The sequence below is a fragment of the Neopsephotus bourkii genome, unplaced genomic scaffold (genome assembly GCF_033783945.1).
Source record: "Neopsephotus bourkii isolate Nb327-2 ecotype Australia unplaced genomic scaffold, CSIRO-AGI_Nbou_v1 NB_923, whole genome shotgun sequence".
In the NCBI taxonomy this organism is placed as follows: domain Eukaryota; kingdom Metazoa; phylum Chordata; class Aves; order Psittaciformes; family Psittacidae; genus Neopsephotus; species Neopsephotus bourkii.
Genome location: NW_026901417.1, coordinates 2,565,103 through 2,587,829, shown reverse-complemented (window position 1 = coordinate 2,587,829; position 22,727 = coordinate 2,565,103). Strand labels below are relative to the sequence as shown.

The following is a 22,727-nucleotide window of genomic DNA, read 5'->3' as shown; positions in this document are numbered from 1 at the left end:
CGGTGTGAACATGCTGAATTTCATGTCCAAACTACTACTTCATCAAATTTAAGTGCGTAGGCACCTCCATTCAATTCCATTTAAGATGTGCATATCTTCTTTGCAAGTTGAAGTCCCAGGGATTTTATAAGGACCCTAAAGCAAATAGAGTAAGGAACTATTTGCAAAAGCGGACCCTTGAACCAATAGACAGTGACAGCTCTGATACCTGGTGAGCCCATGGGCTGGAAATGTCACACTGGTTAGCAGGAATGAGCACAGTGTTTAAATAGACCCGATCTAACCAAAGGAGAACAGAGCTGCCTAAATCTCCACCTGTTGTTCTGAAGTCTCCTGTGAGGAATACATGAGAGTCATTTCTAGCCAAAATTGGGATGAAGTAAAAGAAACCCAATGAGGGAAATCGGAGAGAGCAGAATACATCAGAAATGGCAGCTATTGCAGATTCACACCCTGCGTGATGGGTCTCATCCAGTTTATGGAATGAGCAGTTGTATAATTGTCTGAACTTTGGCATTTACTGAAAGAATTTCTTAAGTTTTACCACTGTGAACTGAATTACTTTTGTAACTGAAATATGTGTGAGATTAGTTACTAACTATTCTAATCGATTCTTAAACATTAAGACACTAGAAAGCAAAGTACATTGTAACACTTCTCTAGTTCATGAGTTACCAAATGCTGTATGACAGAGTATGATGGGTATTCATGAATCATTAACGTAAATTTAATCTATTCAATATGATCGAATAGTTGAGAGCTTAAAAGGAATCACTTGCAGTGTAAGTTATTCGGTATCTATTGTATATGGTTTTTACATGAGTTTCTAAAGCCAAGGCTTTTAACAGTGCTGAAATACAATGACCTAGTCACATATTTAGAGAGGCATTATCAGGTGCTGCAGCTGCTGTGATGCCCCACATGGTTTCTGTAAATATATGCAGTTTTAGCCTGTTGTTACTTGTGGAGGTTCCATAAAATGCTGAAGCATTAGAACATGTGGCTTTTCTTTCACCAAAATATACCTAGTCCATAGAAATATTGAATTGGGTAAGAGGATTTTGATTATCAAAGCTGTTTCTTAACTTAGTTGTCCATGAAATTGCAGATAAAGAAAGCTATGACTTAAGTAATATACAAAATACAGAGCACAGATTGTTTAATCAGGAAACTGTTCAACTTGTTTCAACAGATAAGGAGATAGAGGGATTTTTTAATCTTTTTTTATAACATGTTGTTATAACACTTTACATATACACTGTACAGTAATTCTTTTGTATCAGAAGGCTTTCATACAGAAAAAAATAGTTCTATAAAAGATTCTGTAGTTCATCAGAAAGATATGGAGTGAAACATGGGGCCGGAATGAAACTCTTACGCTGTAAGTTAACAGAAATAGGGTACAAAAATCTGGCAATTCTTTTGTTCTTGTACATTCATATTGGTTAAAGCGAAACTTGTTGTGCCTTAGAGGACACAGAGGAGCATTCTCAGCTTGAGCCTCTCTGTACAAAGCGTAACTTTACAGAGTAGCTGCTTCCAGGAGATTTGTTCCTCATCTTGCGTGAGTGCCAATTCCACAGACCCGTACTTTAGCTGTACAGGACAATTTGTTTTTGTTCCTAAGCAACAGATACATTAGAGGATGGCAGTTCAAAGCTGTGAGCGTGCAGTGTTTGATAGAATTAGCCTCCGAGGCTTTCTAGAAAGTGATGGGTTTAAGGTTCGCTGATATCAATAAAGTCTTTCTCTGGGGGAGGACCACCTCGGTACCAGCTGCAAGTGCCATCACTTCTCTTGATGCAGGCATAGTGCTTGGCTTGGTGCCCGTACAGCTTTCTTTCTATCAGCCAGTCTGTCCAAAGGCACTCGTTCGGTGCAGTGATGGAACAGGGCACCATGTAGCAGGTTGTAATCTAGAGGTGAAATAGGGCATGGAGTCAGCATATTGCAGGTTTCATTTAAACAATATTTATTCTCATGTAATATGGAATAGTTCACATACAGTAGAACAGCTCCCAGCAGGGAGAACTGCTGGTGCCTGTGAGGGGGCTCCACTGTTTGTTAGCCAGGGTTTTTGTTCTGTACTTACTTTGCAGCCACAGCCCATTTGGTATCTCTGATTAAGACTCTTCTTTTGAGACAAGGATAAATCATCCCATGGTTCAATGTAGTTGCATAAATGGATGAAGACTTTACCATCATTTAAAATTTGGCCTACAGTGTGGAAAATGAGAAAAATCAGGCAAGCAAATAAAACTGTTTTCTGAATACTGAAATCAACTGCAAGAATACCGTATTAAGAAAGCCCTATATAAGTTATGGAAAACCTATAGTGTATAGAAATCCTATGTAAGTTTTTAACTACACCAAATTGGTCATGTTTCACAATTTTTTCAAGGAATGTCGTTAGACCTGAGAGAACTCTTTTGCTGATGGGGCTAAATAAATGCAACAGGTTTAAGAATGTGTTTCAGAAGATGCTGATAATCTGCCAGCAAGAGCTGGATGCAAATGCAGCAGGAGGTTAAACTAGCTTTCAGGGCTCCCTGGAAAAATCCGTAATAACCCCAATCTGCATATGTGTGGGCATGTGTTGTCTCATTAAGCATGTCTGCCATTCCTGGGAAAAGCACTGCTGCTGGCTTTAAACAGATAATGATGCCATACTTCCTAGTTACTAATGGCATGGTTACTGACCTTCCTTTGAAACTGCTTTAAGCTTGCTGAAGGATGGAAACCAGGTCAGATCCCAGTGTAACTCCAGCTTTACACAACTGTACATTTCATTGTGCTTGTGTTATTTAGAACATAAATATTTCATCACAAGGGCTGGCATATTTTTGCAGTCAGTCAGAGCAGTTACTTCTGGCTTTAGGTACATTAGGTTTTTTACACTTTACCTGTCAAAAGATACTGTTTTTTGTTGTTAGCTTCTAGTTTCACACCGCAGAGGGATGAATCAAAAGGGGTATAGACATACTGGACATCCTTGACCTTTTCAAATCCTTTAAACATCTGAAAATGATCAGACACAGATAGTCACTGGTGGAAAACAAACAGGAATAAACAGTTGCAAACAACAGCTGAAAGAAATACATGGTGCATCCCTTTAAGAAAGGTTCCAACATCTGAACTGATATGAGGATATACCGACAATTGGACCCCTTTCCACACTAAATGAAATGTGTCCATTGTTTTTCATTTTTAGAAGGAAATTAGGTCTTATTTTTTTTTTCAAATTATAGGGGTTTTAACTGTGCTTTTTCAGTGGTTTTGACGGATTTTAACAGCTTTCTCTTCAATTTATTTTCTAATGGCATCTTCCATTTACAGAATGATGCAGGGTCAGCATTCATCTCCCAAACCATCCTTTGATTCTGTGATCTTAAGCAAGGTGCTGCAGCATCATGTTCCACAGCCAGAATTTTGCCCAATGCAGCCTTCTCAAATAACTGTAGGCAAATGGGATCCAACTCTTGGAATTCCTAGCCTGCAGTGCTAGGGTGGATGGGTTCAGGATCAAAGCCTGTGCAGTGTTCAGGTCACTGCTCCATAACCAGCGTTTCCAACTTTGACAAGAATTCTTAAATAAGCCATTAGATCAAAACCAATTTACTCATGTCCAAAAGCGAGGAAGCACCATAGGATGCTGGTCACCCTCAGCATGGCTGTCATCTCCTAAGATGAGCTCATGGAAAGCCCAGCACTAGGGTGACATTGTGCTGTGTGCTGACAGCCACAGCCATCGGTCACAGGGCTCCTGGGACAGCTGTGTCACTGGAAAATGAGGTTACTTGAGTCCCCCCAGGGGATGTAAATAGTACAGGGCTCTAGAGAACACACTGCAATGTGTTCATTTGTCTGAAACCTTATTTATGGAATAAAAAAAGCCAAAGTTGTTGTCATTGGACTTCTGATCCAAAAAGATTAGATGTGAATTTGAAGTACTCTAGTAGGAAAAACAAACACGCTGAACCTGCCGTCTTTGACACTTGCATCCCCTCCTTCTGCTGCACTTCAGTCTACCTTATTCAGCGTGTGGGTGCTAGACATGGGTGTCTAGTACACAGTAACTATGACAGTATTGTCTGATTTGAGCTCTCTCTACATTAGGAAACTTGGGGTTGGGTTACAGTGTATAGTAGGGTGCAGCTTTTCTTTTAGTATCTCAGTACTTCATCTAAATTAAGTTAAGAGGCATTATGCAGGTAACACAAACTGATGTAGCTATTAAATATATATATATATATTTATATCTCCACAGCAATGTATAATGGGGATCTAGTTAATATTTAAGTGAATTTGGTGTTTGTTTTGTTGGGTTTTTTTAAATCAAAGACTGAGCTATCTCTGCTTTTAACATAGATGTTTGTTAAAGCATTTCTTAAGATGATAATCTTTTAACTCATAATTCATATTTGATCTTCTCAGCTCCTGCCTCTTCTTGAATCTCTTCTGGCCAGAAGTGAGAAGTTGCAGGGTGGGACTATTAAAACCCATTTGTCTTTAGACTAAACCTGCATGTAATGATGCAGAGCATCTTTTGCTAGAAAACACATCTCTCTGATTTGTCCAGTCCCAGCTACTTGCCTTCTGAAGCTCAGCAGAACTAAGTAAAGCTCTCGTACTGATGCCTGAGTTTTGAACAGGCCTTCACTTAGAAAACTTTGGGAGAAGCTCCAAAGCAGGTCCAGTGTATAGATCTGTATCAGAGATTTCAGCATGCTGTTACTGAATGGTAACACAGACTAGACTTCTCAGTCTTTTTTTGTAGTGAAGTACAAGGCTATTTGCATTTCTGTAATGTTACTGAAGTATTGCAGAGTAGCAACAGAAGATTCAAGTGCTAATGGAAGGAAAGAGAATTGCTCTGATATGTATATGCTCACTTCTGTAAAGAAACGTTTCGAAACATCCTTAATACTTTAAGACGATAAAAGTGGCAGATGGTGAAGAGTTTGGGGGTTTGTTTTAGCAAGGTAAAAAGAACTGGCTTGTGAAAATCACTATAAAAACTTATCACAAGCTATGTGTGGTAAGCACCCCTGGGAATATTTTGTGATATTCTTGTTTACCACAGGTTCTTCTTACTAAACCTCCTGTGAGATGATCAACTGATACAGTTTTAAGGATTGCTTATTTACTGTTTAAACAGGTAGTATTCATAATGATCTGCTAAGTGTTTGCAGTGTCATTATATATATCTGTATAATACAAAACAATACTTTGTGGAAAATTAGAGATAAAACAGCCTGGGAAGCATAAGGAACAAAGCCCAACCCAACAGACAAAATCCCCACCAACACACATCAACAACTTCTAACTGAAAGAGATGACCTGTTTCCTGTGTATTCCCAAAACAGGTATTTCATGATCTGTTTTACATCAGTGAGAGGCAGCTGGAGACTCTTCCACCTTAAAGCCTTTATGGACTAGACTATAGTAATATGCATAGGTTATCAGCATTGAAATTCAAAATAGCTTAGTGATTCCATGTACCTTTATTTGTTTGATTTCATACCGGATCATTTTGTGGGTATCAAGAGGATTATCGCTGGCAGGAACCACCTTCTCACTGGATATTTTTGCTCGAATCACTGTAATAAAGAAGAAGATTTAAATGCAAATAAGTATATGCCTGATTTTAGAAGCAAAGGCAAAAAACCATTAACAGGTTTTAGCATTGTTTCACACTTCACCTAGAAGTAGATTTTAAGGCTTGAATCCCATAAAATTGTATAAACTATCATCATTACAGTCAGTGAGCAAGGGAAATCGCATGGCTATTGGTGATGGAAGAACTGTTGATCAGTTAAATAGACTTGAAGTTAACCCTCTGAAAGACCATGCCAGGCAAGATGAAAACATCAATTTTGTGCATGAAATCAGATGACAAGAAGAGAATCTTCTTTCATTCACTTCTCTGAGACTATAGATTTTGGCACTTTTCTTAACACATCATTAGTTGTGTTGACCTGTATAAATTAATTAGCCCCTCATTTCCTGTTCTTTAAACAAGGAAAGCATGTGACTTCATGGAAGAGGCAGTTATTTCTTTCCCAATCTGTTTGTTTGAGGCACCTCTCTTGTGTATGCTGTTTTAACATACACCACGACTATTAGGCACAGAGAATAACAGGATCCTAAGAACATGATATATGGCAAAATGTTCTCTGGGGACTCCTCTCCCCGCAGAGAATTGGGAGTCCTGGTTTTGCTTGGATTCTGGATGCCACTGTTGCAGCTCCTCTGCAGATGCAGTACTTGTTAGAACAGGCTGTATCTGCAGGGAGATAGATATGGACTGGAGCAACCAGCAGTCAAACCTTGGACCCCACTTCAACTCTATGTCTAATTTGCTGTTGGGCAGAGATGGATCTCTGCAATGACATCTGCATCTGCAGGGACCAGAAGTATCCTTCAGTAGGAGAGAAGCTCTCAGACTCCTGTTTTGTTTTGCTTTTATTTTTCATGATGAAAGGGACCATTTCTGTCAAAATTAGCATGATGCTTCATAGAGTAAGTTCAGTTAGAAGGAGCCTGTGGTGGTCTGATCCAGCCTCTTGCTCAGCTCAAATCAGGGCACTCAGGGCTGTATCCTAGCTGGGTGCAGACTGTCTGTGAGCATGGTGGTTCTGCAGCCTCCCTCAGCCCCTGTGCCAGGGTCTGACCACTCTCACAGGGAAATCCTCATGCTTCTCATTCCCTGAAAAATGTCTCAGGCTGATGCAGATGAAAATCTGGCATCAAAATCGGGCTTTTCCAAAAAAAACCCCAAAACATTTCTTCAATGTGTTGACCACTAAACACCATACCTAAAGGAGCAAGAAACACAGATTGCGGTTTTCCTTATAGCTAAATAGAGGTCAGTTCCACCCAGTAACGGTCAGTTCTCATTTCCTCACTTATTAACAGACCAAAGTAGATGTAATAATCAACATACTGCAGATGCCAACAGCTTCAAAGCTTGAGTCCTCTATCTTTTGGCATGATGCTTCCTCCTCCCAAGCCATTTAAACTCTTTTAAAGAAGCATTTTAGATGTACGGGTTGGATTGGAAGGAAAGAGTTCTTTCAAGTATGAACAGCAAATTCCTCATTGCAAATGGTGAGTGGCAGCATCTCTTTAATCATCTGCAGATGTGTTATGTTCCAAAAATTAACAGTACTTCTTAAACATTGGATCTAATGCAGATAAGTGTTGTGGATTGTGTGTACTGTGCTGCTGCAAAGGTCAAATTAGAATCATGTTGGTTTGTTTTGCAATGCTTTCCTTTGCATCATGACTGCCTAAAAAGAGGTCTTCTCATTAAAGAGTTCATTTAGTGTAAAAGGTAAGGGCTGAGACAGCAGCTAGGTGCAAGCTCCATTAGTTTCTTAATACCATAACATGGTTTATATGCAGGAAATCTTTTCCTGCCTACTCAATGCAAACATTTGTAGGATAATTAAAGCTGCTTCCCCCCTTGTGTTTTAATATTAAAACATTACTCATTTTCATAGTTTTATTAGATTCCACATGTTAGCATCTGAGAGAAACCTTCCAGATGATCAGTGATAGCTCAAAGGGTCTCCATGGAGTTATGCAAGGCTGAAAGTGTAACGTTTTGGGGGTTGCCATTAAGGGATCTTTTTCTGAGTATGCAGAAGAAAAGTAAAACAGTTCTATGGTGTGTGCGTTTCACTCATTTGTTTGTGTAAGAGAAAGCTTCCAGATGGGGAAGGAAGACCAAACTGAGATTTATTTCAAAGATGGGAAAGTTTTATTGTTACAGGATGCCTAAATCTTTAGTTAGTTGGGGTTTACTTTTCTGTTCTCCTGAAACCAGACTCAGATGCACACAGATCTTTTTGGGCCTTTTAATTCTTCTTGGGTTTCTTTTTCTGTGCTCTAATATTTTTTTGCAATCAGTGTCGTCTCGCTGTCTCCTGAAACCTCTTATTCATGTGGTTGCTTCTGTTTTTAACCACAAGCACTTCCTGATGTAGCATTCCTGGGCCCCGCCATCTCCCTCACTCCACTCGTGGTTCAGATGGTGGTTATAACTTAGAATTCCTCCTCGTCTGCACTTCTTTTCACGACATGGTTCCAAGTATGCCATGACTTGGCTTCTCCTCCGTTCGACCGAGAACAACCTGTGGTTGTTTGGTGTAATAATGTCATTTTATCTTGGACTGTTATTGGTTCCTTATGAGAAATTTACATGTATGAAATACATCTGCAGGGTCTGCCTGTTCTAATGCCAGTCATTCAGTCTGCTGCAGATTTGTTCTGCCTTAAAAATATGTATGGTTTTCCAAAAGACATAGTATTTGACTCCAGGATTCCAGTGGTGGGACGTTGTGTTTCTGCTGGGCTCCTATTTTAACTCACAGTACTTTCCTACAGTGTAAACCTTCCACCCCACTGTGGAGCTGAAGGTTGTCTCAGGTGACTGAAGTGGAAGGAGGCTGATGTGGTGGAAGCCACCACACAGGGCTTGGGCAGAGCCTCAGAGCCTCACTCACGCTGCAGCTCTTGGCTCCCACGAGCTATGCTGAATCCATAGTGGCAACTTGCTGCCTCCTTCCAGCAGGCATGTGTGTTTCAGCTGTAGCCTCCAGTTTACTTCAGGCTCCGTTAGCTATCTAGCTACCTGAGCAGAAATTTAATCTTTACTGCTTTTAAGTGGTCTTTGTCTCAAGAAATCAGGGAATTCTGTTTCATAGCACACAAGCCTTATAATCAGCATCAGCTTTGCTACAAGAACCTGGAAATGAGACTTCAAAAACTACGTTGACAGGAAGAGAAAGGTGTAAGTTACTAAAAGGTTATGAACAAGGTTGTAATAATGACTCATGCAGCTATTTTTTTCTTACATTTATTGCCTCACTTTAGCCGTTACACTGAGTTACATAAAACATGAGGAGTGTTTTTAAAGCACTTATTTCTACCTGTCTCTTTAATGCCTGACACTTTGATCAAGGTGTTGCCAGACACTATTGCTCTCATAAGGACAAGTGGCACAAGAAGAGGTATCTAAATCAAAGTGTACTGTCATGTGGTGGATGGGTTGAGGACGGCATCTTTATTATTTATGGGAACAACAGAAGAAAGCAAAAATAGGTGTGCAAAAATAGAAAACACAAGTGTTTTTCTGAAATTACTATCAGTGAGAGTATGCAGGGTGAGATAAAGTAGAGCTATGGGCACATAATATGTCTGTATGTCAGTTTGAAAGCCCCTGTATTCAAATGAACTTTCATCTACAAAAATACGTCCTTTTAGCAGAATGAAAACATTCACGTGCACAATATACAGCTGTTTCTGCTTAGCCTTCTGCTCTAAGATTACTTAAAACTTCTACCTCCCTGTCTGTCCATCTGAGCTTTTTTGGGTTAAGGGAAATATCTGCACAGGAACAAGTGCAGGAGCCCCATCCACAGAGATGTTGAGGTTATTCAGAACCTGATGTTTCAATTCAAAAATTCTTCATGTCCAAAAGCCATGTGGATTTTTTGTTGGGGAGGAGGGTTTTTTGGAGGCGTTTTATTCTCAAAAGCATATATAGACTTTTTCTCAAAAGACGGCAGTGAAAGGTCTGCTTTCTGGATCTGGCCTCATTGCAGACACTTCTGGGAGATCCAGCACTATTTTCTATAACCAAAGGAAGTAAATATCAGTGCATGCAGAAGTTGCTTCTGTTCCTACACTCAAGCAGTTCTGTTGCTCTGGTCATAGGCTCCTGAAACCATGGTTGGAATGGGACAGAGGCTCTAGTGCATCTCATATGCTCACTGAAAGTGTTTATGAAAAGACTATCAGAATAGAGCCCAAGCTGTTCGTTTGGAGCTGTAAAGGTGAAGTTTCTAGATCCAGCACAGGAAGCAATTGCATAGTAAAGCAGGAGACAAGTGTAGTGAAGCTGAGCTCTGCGGGCCACCAGGGGTGCTCTGCAAGTGGCCTTTCCTGCACTGTGGTGACAGGCTTGTGTGGCTGCCGGGTGCCCTTCAGTATGGAATCTCCATCCTTCAGTCTGAATACGGGAGAGGGGAAGGACTTCTTCTAAAACATATGTAAAACTGTCTTTATGCTCTTTTTGCAGCCCTCACTATGAAATGGGAGTTATCTCCATTCTTAGCTGCATGTCTCACTGGTGCTAATATAACTTCACAGCATCTGATGAACAGATGCTTGTCTGTTTTTAAAAGCATTTAAATTAACTATAAATGGCTTTATTAATTTTATTTGCTTTGATTTATTTTGCAGTATCATAAGGGAAGCTTCCGGAATTGATCAACTGCTCAGTGACATAGTACTGATGACTTTCATTTGAATATTGGGCTAAATTGCTTTGCAGTAACTAGAGACTGCAGTACAGTGCTGGTAGTGCCACAGGTTACAGTACAGCCAGGACAAAATCCAACCAAGCATTACATTGTCTTCAGAGTGTTCACCTATAGAATTAAGAATGGGCTTTATTAACACCCTGCCACTGCTCCTGTATCAGTGATCAGTGTAATCCAGGACCATCCCCTCCTTGTAGTATACAAGTGCTAAAATATTTTGTATTCTGTAAGAGAAGAATGGGGGCAATTTGGCCAAAAGAAGACAAAAGTTATTAATTGACTGACATGAACATAAGGTTTTAAGATGTTTAATTACCTGCCTAATGGGTAGTTTTACATACACTGATATTTTTAAAGCAGATTGTTTTGGAAGCTTAGAAGTAACTTTTAAGAGAATGAAGAGATTTTCCTTACATTGTATTACAGTATTTGATTTCTATCCAAATGAAATGCCATCTCAGTTAGTTGAAACCTCTGAAAAGAGAGGTGGGAAATACAGCACATGTGTCTAGCATAGTCATGCTAGTCACTAAGTAAGAGAACACGTGTGTCCATTGATGTGGGATGTAGTTGTGGAAATCTTTGCCTGTGTTACATGTGTTGCTTGGAACAGGAATTGCATCTGCTGCTTTTAAATGAAACAAAGTAATGAGTAATACTATCAAGTGCCAGTACCAGGAGAATTATGTTATGGCTTAATAAGTTGCCCTTAACCTGAAATGTTTAAGGCCTTTTGAAAGCACGTCCTTTAACAGCAAATCCCCTGGTTTGTCTGTTCATGCTGCACGATTTGCCAACTGCAGGCTCATAAAAATGTCATTTTTTATCCCATTCCCACTTACAATTTTCTTCATTTTTCTCTGCTCTGAGTCCAAAAAAAGGCTCTGCTAGTGCTATAACTCCATTTCACAGATTCTGAGTTGAGATGACCTGTGCTGCATGCAGAAAGGTCTGTACTCTGTCTTCAAAAACTAATTTACTGTTCATTGCTACAGTTATTTGATTTTCCACTGGGAGGCATGTAAATCCTTATCTTTATTCAGGATAACTAATCCGAGTCAAACTCTGAGGCAGCTTGCACTTAGCAAATTGACTCAGATTTACTTGTGATCTTTCAGAATCTGGCTGTTAGGAATTTACTGCAATCTTCTGTTTGTTACTGGACTACTTTTAACTTCGTTAAAGAAGAATTTGGCATCCATGTGTTTTAGGCTCTGTTCTTTTAATTCAAAACATGCCTGTTTCATTCTGCTCCTCTATTTATATAGATAAACTTTTATAGTTTTCAGCAGTCATGATTCTGTGGCATCATCTAGAGACCACTTCTGCCATGGATGTCCAAATGCTTTACCATCAATTGGTTTTGCTGTGTTTGAGAGGTTTTCTTAATCGGAATTTGCTGGCCAGCATCATCACTCCTGGTGGGATTCATGTATTTTTTGACAGGATTCATGTATTTTTCTCTTCTTTTACAGAAGATCTTGGAGGGGAGAGGTAGGTTGGAAGTTGAGTCTAGGGGCTGCATGAAAACTGATGCATTAAGTCAGAATGGACAAAGATCAGAGTCATCAAAGATGACTGCTCAGTCCCGGAGGGAGTGCTGACAAACAACTGACGCCAATACCAGCTCGGTGATGAGACAGATCTAACAATACACTGCTTTGAGAATAAATCTGGCACATCTGGCCCATGTCTGATGTTGTCACAGCCATCCAGTGCAGTTGTCCACACAGTTCTTGCTTTTGATGCTTACAACATGCAGGAGAATGCAACCATTCTTTTGTGGTGTTCATTTCTGAATTCTTGTGCAAAGCTTTTAATTGTTTCAGACTTCAGTAAAGAGAGAGATGATTACTTCAGGCTATCTGCTGAGGTGCTAGATCATACTTACTCTTCTGGAAGTGGAAACCTAACAGTTTTCTCTTTCGAGAACTGAGCAAGGTGTGATTGAATGCTTTAAATAGCTGAAAAAGAGCCAGTGTGTTCAGCAAACAGCTCATCTATCGATTTTCCTTTCAACAAGACAGATCAGCAAACAGTAGTTTCATTTCCAATCTCTAACCCAACTCAGATGTTCGAAGCTGCTCTGCTACTTCAATTTTAGATATAAACAGAATGCACCAGGAGCAAAGCCAGCCCAGTACTGAGGGGATCTGAAAAACTCTTTTCCTCTGTGGTTGCAGGATGGATTTCTGATCTGTAAGTCTACACATTGGTAATATTCACTCTTCCTCCGCAGCTCCTAGACCCAAAGTCAAGGAATCCTTAGTTCAAAAGATGTTTATGCCAGCTAGGATGTGAAGGTGCTTGTGTGTTGTAGAAGAGCATCACTTTAACAATAATAGGCTTTTTTCCTTTATTCTATGGAAAGCAGTGTATGGAGGAGCATTGCCTAGTCTTGGTGGTGCTTCCAGCATGAGAAGGTAAGTGTGGTGACCTAACAATCACATCTGTAACTGTGTTAGGAGAGAAATAAGGAGATAGAGCCACAATCAATGGACATTGAAGGGAGAGGTCCCAAATACACTGGAAAAAGTTTTGTTTGTCAATCAGTATGGGTCCCTCTACCAACTGATCCTAGCCCATTTGTCTTTAGTTATAGACAACAGCAGTGAAACACCTTTCTTTTTGAGATAAGTGGGGATATTTCATCGTTCATTATTCATGGCATCTTTATTGAGAATTATTGCATGCCAACTCACTCTCCCAAAAAAACCCAGGAATGCTTCTGAAGTCAATAAAGCAGATACCAGGGATTATGTTATTACCGTTTCGTACGGATATTAGTTTGCATTGTACTATTGTTCAATGTAAATGCTTTGTAGAATTCAGTTACTCTTTTGTGTTTTGGTAACACAAAACTGCGTTACTAAACTGCAGCCAAAATGCATTTCCATTTGATGCTTTCAGAATGTAGGAGGCCTACACTTGAGCTCATTAGGGCTTTCAGGTAGGTCAGAATTTTGTGACTCTCTGTGTGTTTTTGGCTTGGGATCCAAAAATTCCTTGTATTGAAGGCAGGAGTTGATGGAGTTTGGCTTCCCAGTTAAAGCAGAGGATTATGTGGTTCTATTTCCTATTAATTAGGAGAATAGATTCAATTTATGAGAGTGAGAGTTTAAGATCTAGTTTTTACAGACTTCCAAACAGAGGAGGAGGGTGTGTTTTTAACAGATAGGTGGTATTCTTTTAACTTAAATATAACCTTAAAAATAGCCTGATTTCCTAATGTTGTTCAAGGTCAGTTTTATTTTCCTGCGCTGTTTTTACAGCTGCTGCTCATGTTACCAGAAATACTTTGCAAGCCTCAATACCACATCATTTGACTGGTAATCAACATCTGCCTAATTTCAGCTGAAGAATAACACTCTCTTTATACTCCAAAGCCTGTAGAGCAACATACATAATGTTATTGTAGATTTCCATTCATAGCTGCATGCCCCTTCCTCCGTGCAGAAGAAACACCGCATTATTGAGATATGTTTTAATGAGGAAGTTAGGGATTAAAGTTGGTGAATTAATAGGATTAAGAGTTTGGCAGTCTTTCATCTTCTATTATTTATTTGTATTTTAATCTTTGTCTCTAATCTTGAATTGTGTTTTCCCCACCGTATGTGTAGAATATTGGGCTTGAGTTTCTGAGCTTTACAATGCATGCTTTTCAGTAAAACTCCCCTAGTTCCTGAATTTCCTTATCCTGCGTTTATAGCATATTCAGCAATGAGTCAGAGTTACTGAGGTACTCCTAAATCAGCATAATTCTTCTGAGATTTCGTGTTTCTACACAATACTCAGCTCTGGTTTTTCCATGAAAGCTACGTTACTCTGTGGTTGTCAGCTGTCTTCTAATTGACGGGAGTGTTGTGCTCAGTGGATTAAGCTCCACAGAATCCTGTCCGGTTGTTCGGTTTCATGATGCCACCTCATTTTACAGCTTTGAAGCTGTTGGGAACACTGCCATGAAAAAATGCAGTGAGCAAAGGGAAGGAGAGTGACTGTTTTTACAGAGAGAGCCCTGTTTTCATGCTTGTATGGCAGGGTTCTGAGAGCAGTAATTTGCAGGAGATGAGAAATTACTTCTTAGGCTTCCATGTTATTGGCAATGCAAGTCTAGTCTTGAATTCGGAACTGAAAAGTAACTTAGGAAGCTAACTAGGCATGGAATTCCAAAGTAAGTTCTCAAAATGCTGGCTTCTGTCTCCAAACCTTGAGCAGATCTAGGGTTATTTGTAGGTCTAATTCAGGTAATACTTCTTCCTCCTAAAGAGGAAATCAGTCTTTATCCTAGAAAGCTGTTTCACCAAGATTTTGCCAAGTGTTAGCGGCAAACGGAAGGACTCATACTGCTATTCCCATAGCAGCACTAAACCTATTCACTGAGAGTGAATAGTGAGGTGCTTTATTGAACGCTCAGCAAAGATTGGTACGAATACGTGCAGTTGTAAGTAGTGATTAACAGCACGGTATCTCTGCAGTCACTGCAGGCAATCTGGGGGTTTTTGGATGGCATTTAGAAGTCAGGCTCTGATGCCAAGAATGTGTAGGTACTGCAGTTGTAACTGTATTGTAAGAGGCAGTTTGTACCAGGGATGGGCCTTTGCAGGGTTGCAGGTACTTTTTGTTTATTAAGAGCTTCACTCTAAGTGCATCGGTAGCTACTTCAAATTAGATAACTCCCATGGGTTCATGTTGTCTAGGGGCTTTAAATTTCATTTGTGAATACTATAAATGTGTATAAAAGTATACATCAGAGACAAGTGAAAAATGTCACTGTGTTTCTTTCGTGCTTGGAGAAGTAAGGAAAACTATCACCTTTTCTGTAACTGACTTTGGCAGGCTGTTGTCCAGGTGAACAGGTGAATGGTAGGTTTGGTATCTCCATCATTTATGAGTCTGCTGAAGTGTGTGTTAAGAGTAAGATGTCCGTTTCTCAATAGTTTCATTAATGAACTTAGTCCTATAACAGAAAGTGGCCATAGGAAGGGTGTGACTGTTTCTGATCCCTGCATCCCAGCACTGCTCTCTGAACATTTGTGGGGCTCAGTTGGGCACAGAACTGAATTCAGCTTTTCTCAGCCACTTGCTGACGACGTGAGGCTGAGAGGATTGTTCACTTTCAGCCCCTCTGCATTAAACCTACCAAACGGGAATAACATCACTTTTGAGAGCAGTATAATTTCTAGCTGGTTTTAAGAGGATCCATGGGTTAATATAATCAGGGTTCTGAAAACACTGCTCTGGCAGCATGCTCTGTCAATGGCACTAATATCTTGCTGGGTAGCTTGGAGCAAGCTGCTCTAATGGAAGGTGTCCCTGCCTGTGGCAGGGGGTTGGAAGTGGATGAGCTTTAAGGGCCCTTCCAACCCAAACCAGTCTGGGATTCTGTGATTATCTATGGTAGTAGAGTCTCACAGCTTCTTTCTCATAATTATTTGTGCAAGAAGGATGCTCAGGTGCAGTGCTTCTCCTGCTGTTGTTTGAGGGAGAACAGGAACAGCAAAAGTCCAGTACATTATTTCTATAATGCAAGTCACAATTGTTGGAATAGAAAGTCAGCTTTCATTTGGGGGGGGGTGGGAGTGAGGGTGAGAGGTGGGGGGAATGGGACCCCTGAGAAATGATAGTTGTGTAATTCCTTTCATTGGTGACAAGCTACTTTAGGACTAACCTATGCGTTGTTGTCACCGATTGCTTGCTCTAGAGGAAGGACCTTGCTAGGCAGCCTCCCTTTGGCAGGACAATAATGTAAATGCAGATCATATGCCAAGCGCTTTAACCTTTCTGTGCTATGGAGGAGAGTCTAAAAGACCATAGGCAACTCTGTGCTATCAGCTGGGTGACCCCATGTCTGTTAGTGGGGTCTGTGACCTAGGATGTGCCACGCTCTGCCTTCAGGAGTCAGGAGGTGTTGGGGCACTCTGGAACCCGCCCTCCCCCTCAGAAGATGAAGGTCTGTTGCATTCCTGTCTGTAATAGTCTTCTGGTCCATGGTGTGGTTACAACTGTGTGAATGCTCTACTCCCAAACACGTGACAATTCATTACAAAGCTGCTTCATTTTGTGTCAAAACCCCCACTGCAGGTGCTCATCAACTTGAACATGCAGGTGTCATATCTGCATAATCACACTGCTCACAGCAAGTAGCCTCTGTGAGACTAGCAATATGGTGAGTGCCTATAATGTAATACAGTAAAAATGAAACATAAAAATCTACTCTCATGTCCCTGTTCACCTTTTCTCACCTAACTTGGAAGAAACACTGTCTGCATTTCTAATACATTTTCCAATGCTGATTTTTCCCATCAGGGCAGTTACTTCCCTCTCTAATAATGCACAAATTAATCCACTCAAGTACAAAACTAGATATTATGATGCAGAGAGGCAAAATTGTGTGACACTGAGCTGTGGGAGTTTTACTAGGAAATTCAGTAATAAAGAGATAGTGTATTGTACTTTTATCCTAGAGGAGCTGACTTTGCAAATTGAATTCTGGTGTATTTAAATACGATTTTTACTGTTATTTTTATATGTGATTAAAACCTAATTTATCATCTCACACATCTTTACAATGCCTGATTTCAGTGATCTTACGAGGTTTTAACAGGCTGAAAATGCTGCCAAGCTCCAGCTGTAAAGCTTCCATCGTATTTGAAGTGTGCCACTCTTCTCCAAAGCTATAGAACTATTCTCTGAATTGTGTGTATATATATATATAAAAACTATATATATATATATATAGTATACTGATTTGTACTCCAGGTATTTTAGTTCTGTTGGAGTACGGTGCCCAATATTCAAGAAAAATACCATTTTTTTATGTAGATGTTTAAGAAGAAACAACAATAAGTTTAAATCAGAAAGATCACACCTAACTTGAAAGGGAGGGTACCGGTGTTACATATCTAAGAAATGCAAAGTGCTTACATATTCATCCTGCTGTCCAAAATACAACCTTGCTTATGCCCGAGGGGGAAAGCCGGCATGATTTCAAAGTGTCCGACTTTGGAAAGGAATTGGTCCTCTCTCCAGATTGTCTAATTTGATGTGAAGGTTGGTTTAGGTTAGTCCAGGAAGACTGAAGTCAGTGGTAAAAGGGAAATCTGGTGTCTCAACACTATCTGATAAACTCAATTGTGTCCATGGTTCTCTCCAAAAAGAGCCATTATCAGAGGAATTTTCTTTCATTGGCTTGACACTGGATTTTAAACATTAACCAGCACGTCCTCACCACTTTTAATTGCAGTATGGAGAAAGCCTTCTGGATGCTTCAGGGGGACAGGGGTCAGCATTGGCAATGAGCAGGGCTGTGCATGGAATTGCAGTGTCATAAACCTGCCATCTCCATGCCCAGTGAAAGTCCTCATGAGAAGTATGGGTGTTCTTCGGGGTTTGGAGGCATTCAGCACATTTTAGGAGGGCCTCGGCACCAAGTAGAAGAACACGAGGGATACATCTCCCTTTTTCCGTAACAGGTATGTATCTTCATGGTGGCAGGCACTTCCTTCAAACGAGGATTGGCCTCTCTGTGAAGTTTAACACTACTGAGAAGTCCGTGCAAACTGCTCAGATCTGTACAAATTCACACCCTCTTACAGCTACGTGGGCAGATTGAGTCATGAACTCGGATAGATGGCAGGACTGGCATGGCACTCATGACTTACTGCCCATCAGTACATACCCATCCTTGCAGTGTTACAGCCATGTAACACCTGCAGGGCTCTTCACTTACTCCTGATTTAGGTTCAGCAGGACCAGAAGCTCTCTTTTACTCTGGGTCTGTCACAAAGCCTGTTATTTCTATCAAGTTACTCAGGTTGTGTGGGTGTTTAGAAAGAGAACAGAGCCACACAACCCTCCTGGCAGTAAAAGCCAAGGTATCACAGCATTAATCACAGGAACAAAAAAAGTGAGAAGAGCTTGTCCCACACTTAAATTACTTTATCTGCTGCTTGTTTTTCTCATATAAATGCTAAGCTTGCTGAGTGGCTTCACACATTCAGTTAATGGCTCAAGTAGTGTCTAATGACTCAACCCCCTCCACCTCCATTTTCACTCCACCCAAATGACAAGTGATCATAAAGGAAATGTAAAATGGTAGATGGTGAACTGAGGAATAATGCAGTGACCCAAGTGTGTGCTTTGGGTTTGTCTCAGCTTTTTATTTTGCTGTGGAAGCCAGAAGCATCTCATGGTTTCTTTCTTTTAAACGAGATGTGCTGGGGTTTTGTTCTGTGAGGAAAGACTTGAATGTGTTTTGTGGGCAAATGGATGGATGAATTAAATCACTGAAAAAACAGAACAGTCTCAGCAAATGGCTGGATTAACACTCGACTCCCATAGATCTTGGTAGCTGAAGAGTTGTCCCTCTGTTTAATCTTTTGGAAGTATGAAAGTGTTGAAATTGGAGTACAGATTTTCAGTTTAATCTTATTAAATCTTAAACACACACACACCCCAAATATCTTTCAGTATAGTGCTATGGAGAAGAGGTTTCAGTTATGCTACAGCACAGGATGCTTACTGCACAGTGTGAGCTTCCCAGCCCCTCTTCAGAACCAGGTAGCCCCAAGGCCACAGGAGGGTGGCTTCAGACCCACTATGCATCAAACAGCCCCAATTCCCAGGGGATGGTGCTGCCCCTTCCCATGGGCAGCCCCAGCCTGCAGCCTGCTCCCACACATGGCATCTAAACCCACAGCAGCTGGCAGTAGGCTGGAGGAGCCACCTCTGGCACCCTGGTGAGGAGGGATTCCTCTTACACGGGGCACATAGCTCCACTGGTCTTCCTTAGCTCCTTTGAAGTGACTTTGTTTATGAAAGATATTGTTGCCACAGGAAATCAAATAATACACCCTTAAACGCTTTAGGGCAGGTTTTATGCAAATGCATGTATAAAACCATGTATGCACATATTTATATGAAAGGATACCTACATGTCTCTGACATTTTATAATATATAGAAATACTGTTTTAAAATGACAAATATTAAACAAAGGGATCCTTGGTATGAATGTTCCATAGCCAAAAGGAGCAGTTTACTTAAACAGGAATATTTATAGACATGAGAGCTTGGGCATCAAGTCCAAATACAAAGTAGTTGTGTTTTACAAGCTTTAGTATTTAAATATGAAAGCCTATAGCTACCATTTGTAAAATGAATCTAAGACTAGAATAAATCTTACTATCTACCATAGGAATGGCCAGAATAGCTTTCCTGAGGAAGATGCCTCATAACAAGCATTCTGAGTTTCCTCTATACTGTGATTTATTTTTTTTTTTTGTTTAGGAAAATCTCCACAATAAGTCTAAAAGCCACCACTTTCTGATGTCCAGGAATGCAGCAGAGGAATGTGGCTCAATGTGCACATACAGAGTTAAGCTCCTGGTCGCACAACTTCTGTTTTCTGTTCCACCTTAAACAAGCCCAAGTTTGTAATGCCCGGTGGAGGTAACTTCATGAAAAACACTGCTTAACACAAGCAAATTAAAAACCAATTTAACTGATGGCCACAAACAGAGCTCACAGTCGGTCATGGCCACAGAGATTTTGTGTCAGGGTATAAAAGCCATTAATCAGTATGCAGAAAGTACTGCCTGCCCATAGAGATGCTAATTTTGTGACACTTTGGAAACTCATGTTCTACATTTACTGGCCACACTAGACGGAAGCTAAACCAGCCTTAGCTTGAGCTGGGAAATCAAAGGACTGCAAAATGACACATTTTATTGTCCCTAATTTTGAGATCTTCAGTTTCTTTCTGTGAGTTGCTTGTCAACCCCAGTGCAGGCTGAGTATCATGAAAACAGTTGTCCTAACGACGAGAAGTTGTGTTCGTACAGCAGTGCTGCTGCCAGTTTGGCTGTAGAGACTGAAGAGCCCATCACTGTCCTGCTCAAGTATTAGAAAATGACAGAGTAATCCAGGAGCCAGTTAAAGCAGTTGCGGTGGAACAGAACAGAGACCGAGTGTTTCAGTACGTAGCACCGGGGGCTGTTACTTTATGTCCTGGGGATGCTGTCCTCCCGATTTGTTAGTCAAATACCCATAGGCATGGTTTATACACAGCAAGCGTATTTAGCGACTCTAACGACTACGGGCGCTGTTAACAGTAGCCATGTGACAGTTCAGGTGTTTTCCCCTGCCTGCTCCAAGTCGGGACGCAGCAGAGAAGCAGTTGTGGTTCAGAATAAAAAGCCACTAACTAATACGGCCGTTTCGGCCGGTTGTGGCGGTGCTTCCCCGCCCTGCACCGCACCGCCCCGCCCCGCACCGCCGCCAGCCACAGCCCCGCGCTCCCGGCGCCGCTCGCACTCACCCAGGGCCGCGTCGCAGATGAGGTGCTGGGGATGCGCGGGCGCGCAGCTGCAGGCCCCGGCCAGCAGCACCGTGCGCGCCGGCAGCAGCAGCAGCAGCAGCGCGGGCAGCGGCCCCAGCGCGGAGGCTGCGCGGCTCATGACGCCTGGGTCGGGTCGGGTCGGGTCGGGTCGGGTCGGGTCCCGGGGCGGCCGGCAGCGAGCGGCGCAGCTCCAGCGAGCTCGGGGATCCCTCTAGCACTGGCTCCGAGCACGCTGACTTGTGCTTCCCTGCCCTAGGACCCTTATTTATGGCCCTGACACTGACTCCTAACCCCGCCTTCCTTCAAGGCAAAAGCACATCATTGGCGAAAGTTGCTGCACCGGAGGAGAGGTTACCTTCGGGAGCGCTGCGGCGCTGCTGGTACCGGTTAGGGGAGCTCGTCGTGACCAAACGCCTTCACAAACCCCTCTTTGACGAGTCTCTAAAGCGGATTTTACGATCTGAGCAGAAGAAAGATTTTCTCATTCTCCGGTAGATCTCCTTCCCGTTTGAATTCCAAGCCTCCTCCTGCCGCCTCCTCTGCCTTGGTTTGATCAGCAAAACCGCCCTTTTCCCAGCTCTTTTTCCATTTACAGCCCCTGATCTTCCCCGGCACTTACGCGCGTTTCTTGAACTGGCGTCCCTGTTAGCAGCCTGGACAGAGCTTCGTTCGTGGACAGGCACCGTTTCAGTGCTCTGCTTGTGAGCCCTGACCAGTTGGTAGTTAACGAGGAATACTGGGTTAAAAAGAAAAGCTGCAATGAAAGGCATATTTTTAATTATTTCATCACAGATTTAATTTAAAATAACAGATTTAACTTAAAGTAAGGAAAAATGTGCTAATGGTGTATGGAACTGGATGAGCTGAAGGTCCTTTCCGACCCAAACCATTCTGTGATGCTATGTTTTAGGCACAGCTCTTTTTCTACGTTCTTTATTAATTTAAGTGCTAATCGGTCCAGATCTGTGTCTGGGTTTTCTGACTCACGTCATACATGGGACACAGACATAAATACGAGAGTCTGGAATTCTTTTTCAACTTCAGATCACTTGTTGCTGTAGCGATCTGGATTTGTGGAACATGAATCATACATCCTCTTTCTGTAAGGTTGTTTTGTGAGGGAGCAGCATAAGGTTTGATTAGAGAGCACTAACATACAGCTATAGCTTGCCATGCAGGACAGAGCTGCTCAAAGAATTTCATGTTTTGTCACTTCACAAATCCAGTTTAGGAATTGAAAATTCATTGCCATCGTTTGAACCGTTTCAATCCAGACACATGAAAATTTACTTTGTGAAGCTGGGATTGAGGTCTTCACAGAGTAGCTTCTCACCTTTCTGTATATATATGGGGGCATGTTTCACAGCGGCAGATTGGTTGTGGTTTTGAACAGTGCCAAGTCAGGTTTACAACTATTAGTGCTCTGATTCTTCTTTTTATTCCTCCCATCACCCGCAGAGACGTGCTCAGTCTGTCAAAAACAAACCCAGAATTACTAGAATTGGGTCTCATTTCTGGATTTTAGATCCACATTCAAATCTGAGCTCACCATATTGTACCCTGCATCCTCATATAATTAGTTTTTATTTTTCCAGCCTGAAGTTTTGGCTTTTAAATTTGGTTGGAGCTAAACATTAACACACCACCCCCCCCCCCCCCCCCCCCCCCCCCGAGAACGATTTAGACCTGTTGCCATCTCTGTTCTCACCTAGAGGAAGCTTTTCATGTGAGTGAAAAGATAAAAAAGATGTGAGGCTGAACCCTTACACAGGAAGTTCAAGGCATGGAACAAGACCAAATCCAAGCACGTATTTCTATGGCCTCTGTGGTCAGTAGTTGTATGTTGTTGATTCTCAAGTCTGACTTAGGGCAGTAGGACTAGGAAGTGATGAACAAACTGAGGGCCATTGGTTGATATCCAGGTGGTATTATATGGCTGCTGCTATAAGTGATCTAAACAGACCAAGTTGATCACTGCAGTAAAGAAATATGCTGGGCAAAGTGTCTTCTGTAACATTGAGCTCCCAGGCATACCTCTTCATGGTTAACTAAGGCACGT

General features: G+C 41.5%; 2 protein-coding genes and 1 long non-coding RNA gene across 3 annotated transcripts in view; 1 reads left to right on the top strand and 2 right to left on the bottom strand.

The window, feature by feature from the left end:
• SYN2 (synapsin II) overlaps positions 1-22,727 on the top strand; it is a 172,985-nt gene that overhangs the window by 91,158 nt on the left and 59,100 nt on the right. The window lies entirely within an intron of this gene.
• TIMP4 (TIMP metallopeptidase inhibitor 4) lies at positions 712-21,153 on the bottom strand. Its single transcript, XM_061357905.1, is given in 7 exon segments — positions 712-1,916; positions 2,093-2,217; positions 2,904-3,018; positions 5,503-5,600; positions 20,648-20,825; positions 20,827-20,915; positions 21,093-21,153. Coding segments are annotated over 7 exon segments (864 nt in total). The 3' UTR covers positions 712-1,718.
• The window catches only part of LOC133214706 (uncharacterized), a 33,818-nt gene continuing 32,613 nt past the window's right edge, over positions 21,523-22,727 (bottom strand). Inside the window, exon 3 of the long non-coding RNA XR_009726204.1 lies at positions 21,523-22,139. This is a non-coding gene — a long non-coding RNA (uncharacterized LOC133214706). The remainder of the gene's footprint in view (positions 22,140-22,727) is intronic.